The sequence below is a fragment of the Fukomys damarensis genome, unplaced genomic scaffold, assembly GCF_012274545.1.
Source record: "Fukomys damarensis isolate Sample0158 unplaced genomic scaffold, DMR_v1.0_HiC HiC_scaffold_39, whole genome shotgun sequence".
Classification (NCBI taxonomy): Eukaryota; Metazoa; Chordata; class Mammalia; order Rodentia; family Bathyergidae; genus Fukomys; species Fukomys damarensis.
In genome coordinates this window covers 59,478,131-59,486,008 of record NW_022900951.1, presented here as the reverse complement: position 1 = coordinate 59,486,008, position 7,878 = coordinate 59,478,131, and the positions used below count along the sequence as shown (strand labels likewise).

Genomic DNA, 7,878 nt, shown 5'->3' with positions numbered 1-7,878 from the left:
ATATATCCATTATATTGTATACCTTATATATAACAAAATATGTTGTTATAAGAGGTCATGGTGATAAGTACACTCTTAGCAGAAATAATAGAGGATACTGGGGATAGAAAATTGTAGGGGCATTGCTTTCTTGTACATTATACTTTTTTTCTTACAGTTAACTTCACCTTTGTTAATAAAGATTCTTGTAAAACAAATTACTATGCAGGTCTTTAAAAAATAGTGTTTTCCATTCCCTGTTCTACAAGTCACTGAATTTATAATAACAGAATTTCAACCTGATGGTTTTGTGTCTTAAGTGAACTATCCAAAATTCTTATGCTATCTGCCATATATCCATTTGTTCAACAAGCATTTATTGAATACCTAACAATAAAAATCGTTTATCTTTCAACTTTTAGCTGAGAATTACAGTTAGAAACTCTTTTTTAAAATATTGATTTTGCTGGTATATTTTTGAAATACATAAATGATCACATTCGTCCTAGGGAATTTGTACCCATTTCCATTCTTTCCTTTTTTTTCCTTTTCCTTTTCTTTTCTTTCCCTTTTCCCTTTTTTGTTCCCCTTCCCATTTGGACATTTTCTTCCTACTTCCCAATATCTATCATCCATTTTGGTCCTTATTTATTCTTTCAACTTCTCACCCAGAAGAAACAGTGCAATATTTAATCATGTGTCTGACTTATTTCACTTGAAAGCATGGTCTCAAGGTGTATCCATTTACTAAAGAATGTCTCAAATTTATCTTTAATGGCAGAGGAGTACTCCATTGTGTATAAAATACACATTTTATCCATTCATCCATTGATGGGTATTTAGGCTGTTTTCAAGATTTAGCTATTACAAATTGTGTAGCTCCGAACATGGGTGTGCATATATCACTGGTTACCACATAGTGTAGTAGCTGGTCTTTCAGGAAGATATCAAGAAGACAATAGGCGTGTCAAATGGAACCTCTAGTTTTACTTTTTAAGGAATCTCCATACTGATTTCCAAGTTGGTTGTACCAGTTTACACTCCCATCAACAGTGGAGAAGTATTCATTTTTCCTCATAGCCTCATAAGGGTTTGTTATTTGTTAGCCATTCTTTTCAGAGTAAGATGCAATCTCAGTGTTGCTTTGATTTGCACTTCTCAGATGACCAGTGATGGATGTTGAACGTTTTTTCATATAGTTATTTACTGTTTGTATTTTTTCATCTGAAAATTGTCTATTTCATGTGCTAATTTTTGGATTGGGTCTTTAAATTTGAGAAGTCTAATTTTTTTTTAGTTCTTTGTAGGTATTAGTCCTTTAAGGAACAGCTGGCAATTTTTTCCCCATTCTGTAGGTTGTCTTTTCACTCTGCTGATGGTTTCTTTTGCTGTGCAAAGGCTTTTTAATATGATGAGATCCCAGTTGTTGATTCTTTGCAATATTTCTTGTGTGATTGGGGTCTTGTTCGTAAAGTCTTTGCCCATATCTGTGTCTTCATGAGTTTTACCTATTTTACTTTTAAGCAGATTAAATGTTTCTGTCTTAATATTTTTAGATCTTTGATCCATTTCAATTTTAGTTTTGTGGTTTTTTGTTTTTTTGTTTTTTTTGGTTTTTTTTTGTTTGTTTGTTTTTTTTTTTTGGTTTTTTGAGACAGGGTCTCACTATGTTGTGGAGACTGACCTGTAACTCACTATGTAGTCCAGGCTGGTCTCAAACTCACAGCAATCCTCCTGCCTCAGCCTCCCAAGTGCTGGGATTAGAGGCGTGCGCCACCACCTGGCCTCATCACTATGTTGTGGAGACTGACCTGTAACTCACTATGTAGTCCAGGCTGGTCTCAAACTCACAGCAATCCTCCTGCCTCAGCCTCCCAAGTGCTGGGATTAGAGGCGTGCGCCACCATACCTGGCCTCAATTTTAGTTTACTGCATGGTGAAAGATATGGGTTTGATTTTACTGAAAGCCAGTGTTCCGAGCACTATTTATTAAAAACACTACCTTTTCTCCAGTGAAGGTGCTTGTCCTCTTTGTCAAAGATAAGGTAGCTGAGTGTGTTTGGAATTGTTTCTACATCTTCTATTCTGTTCCGGTGATCCTTGGGTCTGTTGTTTTTGCCATGACCATGCTGTATTTATCATGGTAGCTTTGTAATAGGGATTGTGATGCCCCATTTCTTCCTTTTGTTGTTCAGCAGTTGCCTTTGCTATTTTAAATCTCTTCTGTTTCCATATGAATTTTAAGATTTTTTTCTCTAGTTTTATGAGATACATTGTTGGTATTTTGATTGGGATTGCATTAAATCTAAATAACAGTTTTGGAAGTATGCCCATTTTCACTATATTGGTTTTATCTATCCAAGAACTAGGGTTATCTTTCCATTTTCTGATATCCTCTCCCTTTTCAGAGTACTGTTTTCAGTTTATAAGTCTTTCACTTCCTTTGTTAGATTGATTCCTAAGTATTTCATTTTTCTTAATAGAAACTCTTAAGTTGGCCGACCATTGCTCACTCTTTATTTCTCTCCTTCTTTCTTTTCTCATAACCTTCTTACCCCTAGCTAGGTTTTAGGCAGTTGGGGAAAAAAACTTCAAAAATACATTACGTCTAGTTTTAAATCACAGTGTGTTCCCTTTAAGGATATACTGAGAGTTTAATTTTAACTTTTTTAGATCTCAGTCACAAATGATTATTGATCAAATAACTGTGTTCACACATGACTATTTGATACTGTGTAGCATTAGATGTGTTATGTATGGATAGCTGTAAACTTTATTTCCTAGTGCTCCAGGGATGCAGGCTATGTAATTGAATCCAAAATCCTTGATCGGCTGACAATGCATTTGTAATCTTTTTATTTTTATTTTGTTATTTTTTGTAGTGCTGCTTATCAAACCCTGAGCTATACACCTAGTCCTTTAAACTCTTCTATTATTAGGTAATTCTTCAAATGTTTTCAGCACTCAGGATGAATTGAATTATGATAGTTATTACAAAATAATGTCATTAATAGTTACTGATTAAATTTATTAGTAGGCTTAATTTTTGTAAACACTGAATTTTACCTTAAAAGAAGAATGCAAGTGTAACATTACTAGCCTTTGCTCTTGGATATTGATCTCATTTACAGAGAGGTAGTTCTGTATTATAGAACACCATTAATGGTGTTCGTGTTAAGTCATTTTATGTCACTTTTTGTTTTGGTAATGGGGATTGAACTCTGTTCCTTGCGCTTGTTAGGCAGGTGGAGTAACCACTGAGCTAAATCTCTGACCCTTAAGTCATTTTATAAATCTTTATTCAATGGCTATCCAGAGCAGAGATTAGCATTTAATGATTAGTGGATGAATAGTGCTGACCTAAATGAAAGCATACATTATTCTCAGAAGTCACAGATTCCTCAATTTAGGGATTCTTTCAGAATTTCTGTTTTTAACTTACCTTCCTAAAATGAACTGACAGATTCAGTATACTGAATTCTTTTGGTATTTTAGCACATTCATCATGTTTGTTTCTTCAGTAACATGGTTTATTGCTTTGTATGTCTTTGGAGTGATGTTATAAATTCACATGCTAAATGTATTGAAGAAGTACAGTATAATCTCGGATAAGTTTCTTAAACGAGTCATTTAGTAATAGCCATTTCATTTCATTCCATAAAAATCATAGCATTATAGAATTGGAATGGACATTTTAGAAATGCCATGGGCATCTGATCCAACCTCCTTATTTTCAAGTCAAGTTCCACAGAATTATCTTGTCTTCTGTTGCCCACCTGAGTTTGTATGAGGAAGATATTTTGCTGTAAGGCCTTCCCTCATGGTTTTAAAAAGAAGAGCTAGTCTCTAATTTATAAAAATGAATTGCTTCAATAGCCTGGGGATTTAGCTCAGTGGTGCTGCTGCCTACCTTGCAAGCACAAGCTCCCAGGTTCCATCCCTGGTACAAAAAAAAGAATTGCTTCAGAAATGTTTTAAAATCTGTTGTTTAGAACTCTGAACATTTTCCCATAGGAACAATATTATAACTAATGGTAGGGATCCAGGACTAGTGCTCAAAAGGTGTTACCTCATTATGAGACTGAAACTGTCACCTTTATAATGACATGTTTTGAATAATCAGTTCTGATTATCTCTGGAGAACGTAAGGGAGATGACATTAAAGAGGACTATGTCAGAGACTCTCTTTTTATCTTTTATTTCTTAGGCTGAGTAGTTGAGTAGTGAGTACATGGGGTACATGTTTTCATTATAATGTTTTCCGAATTTTTTTATGCCTGAAATGTTTGATGTTTTAATCAGTATTTTAATACTGGAAGTTCATTTTGAATATTAACATTTACATACTTACTTAATTACAGGTGTTTAAAGAAAAAATGGTTTGATTACAAAAGGATAAAAAGTTAGAAATTCTTGATGGAGTTTTATAGATGCTTTCAAGGGCTTAGATTTGATGGTAGCTATATTTATTTTGTACAGTACTACTTCATAATGTTTATTTGTTGTTAATTTAAGTGTCTCACCAGAAGGCTTTTATCTGACAGCCATCTGTAGGCATTGTTTTGAGAGAGGAAAGAGAAAAGGATAGTCATTTACTTGCGATAACTAAACAAATTGTGAAAGGCAAAGAAGACTGAATTATACATGTATGTGCAAAAATGGTCTAGATCTTGCTTTGATTTGCAGTTACTTGAATTAGAGGCTTGTAAAAACAGGAAAGCAGGGGGAGTAAGGCTTATACCAGGTCTGAATCTGGAGAAGGGCAGGGAGAAAAACATAAAGGCCTAAAGGTTTGCTTACTGTAGTAAGAGATTTGAGGGTGCATACACGTACAATAGGGTAGGAGTTTGGTTTTAGCACAACAATGTAAGCAACTGTTGATATTTTTGAAATTTTCCTAATTCAAAGAATGCCTTTACACATTTATAAATACACACATGCAAAATCTAGCTACTTTTTTTATTTTAGCAAATAACTGAGCCAGTTTTCTTAATGATTTTATTACTTTTTTGTGAATGGAAGTTATTGTTGATTTCCTTTTTGGTATTTTGCAATTACAGCATTGATTGTTTTTAATATTGTGATGTTAATCCAGCTGTACAACTTATTTATAGCTTAAGTAAAGCTTAGTAATTACTTGCCTTTTGGGAAATACTTGACCTGAGAAGCAAAGTGTTCTTTACTTTTTCTTGTGCATTTCAGAAAGATACATGTCCATTTTACAGATGTGTCTTTAATACTACCATGGAGAGGTTTCTATTATCCCATCTTTCAGCTTCGTTTGTAGAACATTACCATGAAAAAAATTGCCCTAGGGAAACTTTTCATTGAAGTTTATAAGATAGTTATATAGAAATATGCAAGACCCATTTTGTGAGCAGTATCGAAATTTAGCATTCAGATTAAGACCAAAGAGGGAACAGACAAAATGGAGAGTGCAATTGCATGAAATAAAGGAAGTTAGAACAAAAGAGGAGTATTTGAAAAGAAGATTAAAGCCAGTTAAATAGGAAATGGGGTTGAAGACTTTCAGGGCTTTAAGAAACAAAGATTTAAAACAAGAAAAAGAGGGCCTGGGATTTAGCTCAGTGGTTCCGCCACCTGCTTTGCAAGCACAAGGTCCCAAGTTTGATCCCCTGTACCAAAAATAAATAAATAAAGTTTAAAAATAAAAAAGCAAGATAAAGAGGAATATTTCAGTTTCAAATACTCCTGTTCATCCAAAGTAGCTGTCTTCCACCTTCCCCACCTTGAAATGAATCAGCTTCTTTTATTTAAAACAAAACAAAACAAGAACAAGAAAAGGAGAAAAACAAAAGAGAAACCTACAGGGAAATGAACAGAATACAGTTTGACATTTTAATAAGTAATTTACTTTCTGCCTGGACCACAAATTTTATTTTGTCTTGTTAGGAATGCAGTGAGAACATAACCACCTAAATTGAGTAAAGTTTTAATTTTGTTAGTTTGCATGTTACCTTTCTATTCTTGTTACAAACACCTGAGGTAAACAACTGGCTATGGTTTAGATCTAGAATGTTTTCCCAAATTCTCATGGATTCAGTGGTGGAGTTTTTGAAGGTAAGTAGATGATGGTGATCCTCTACTAATCAATAGATTGATCCATTGATGAGTTCTTAGCTAAATGTGCTGTTGGGAGGTAGGGGTGGTTTGGAAGTGGGTCATTGGGGGCATAACCTGGAAGGGTATTGTCTTGTCCTTAGCTGCTCCCTTCTCCCTCTGCTTCCTGGGTACCATGGGATGAGCAGCTATCCTCTAGCCAGACCCTTCTATCCTGCTGGCCTTGGAGCCAGCTGACTATGGATTGCAATTGTGATAGAAAGTAAACCTCTGTTTCCTTAAACTTTGGGTGTTGGTTATTTTGTCCGGTGATGGAAAAGCGACCAAGATTTAATTTAAAGTATGAAAAGTTTATTTTGGTTCAGAGTTTCAAAGGTTTCAGTCCATGGTTGCTTGGCCCTATCACTTTGGGCCTATGGCAAGGAGTAAAATCATTATAGGGAGTGTGTGGTAAAGCAAACTGTTCCTATCATGGCTACTGGGAATCAGAGGGTGGGAGGAGGGCCTGAGTCCCAATAAACGCTTCAAGGTGAAATCCCCAGTAATGTTCCTTGAACTATGTGACATCACCTGAAACCCCTCACCACCACGATAGTGCCATCAGCTAAAGATCCAGTCTCTAACACATGAACTTTTCAGGAACATTTAAAATCCAAACCAAAAAAATCAATCAGTCAATCCAAACCAAACATTTATGAACAAAAGAATAAATCTTAGAATATTAACTGTCCATTCTGAAGCTCTATCCCCTCTTTTTTTCTGTTAATAGATCTCAGAGTTATTAAGAAATGCTACATGGCAAAGATGGGGAAAAGACAATTCAAGACAGTTGTTAGATACTACAAAGGTAAGATTAAGCCCATACATCAACATGTAGTAGGAAAAGCCCATGGAACATTTCCTAACTTATACTACATATATAATACATGTTTTATGTTTTTTAAATAATTTCCTTTGTCATGTTTTTCTGAATACTAACAAGAAGGTATGTTTTTGCTACTGGAACTGCAGAAAGAAATCTTGGTACTTTTCTGCCCATGGAGAAATCTGAATATCTTGAGATCTGTGCCAACTAAGTAACATTTTCAGTAACATGAAATGGCACTTGTTAACACTTAAATTTATCCTGGTAATTTGTATGTGATGTATAGAATGTTGTAGTTTTTCAAGTGAGTGAAGTTTTATTACCTTAGAAAATTTTTGAATAGCAGAACATCAAGAGATTCTAAGCTTATTAATAGCCCTTGAGGTAAGTGATGTTGAGTTTACCTTTATGAGGGTTATTTTTCATATTAATGTAAATGAAAGGCATATTTAAACATTCCCAGTGCTTTAAAATGAAACAGGTAAATCTCTATGATAGAAAAAGACTTTAAAATTAGAAAATGGTCTACTTTTTAATTTTTTTCTAGTTATTCCCCATTAAGGTATAAGAAATTCTGATTTATGTAGAGGCTGTACAAGTGAAAGGTTTTAAAAGTTTAAACTAAAGTTTTAAGGTGAAAACTTGGTTAATTTTCTTATTGTCCATGATGCTATGAATTTTATTTATATTTTAGACTTTTGCTTTATTTAAGACCTTGTTAACTTGTGTGGTATTCATCAGACCAGATAAAACTTGTTGCTCAGCCTTTTAGAGGAAAAAAGCTGTCATAGAGAGATATTATCAAGCTAAAAATTACCTTTTGATACTTTCCCTTTATAAAATGATTTAAGATTGTTAATGCAGGGTTGGGGATTTAGCTCAGTGGTGCTGCTGCCTGCCTTGCAAGTGCAAGGTCCCAAGTTTGATCCCTGCTACCAAAAAAAAAAAAAAAA

The 7,878-nt window shown here is 34.3% G+C and overlaps 1 protein-coding gene across 2 annotated transcripts in view; it reads left to right on the top strand.

Annotated features, from left to right (window-relative positions):
- Positions 1-7,878, top strand: part of Abcb7 (ATP binding cassette subfamily B member 7) — a 145,564-nt gene that overhangs the window by 61,195 nt on the left and 76,491 nt on the right. For both annotated transcript variants that reach the window (XM_010631249.3, XM_010631242.3), the window contains exon 2: positions 6,830-6,907. In XM_010631249.3, coding sequence (XP_010629551.1) covers positions 6,830-6,907 — 78 coding nt within the window. The remainder of the gene's footprint in view (positions 1-6,829; positions 6,908-7,878) is intronic.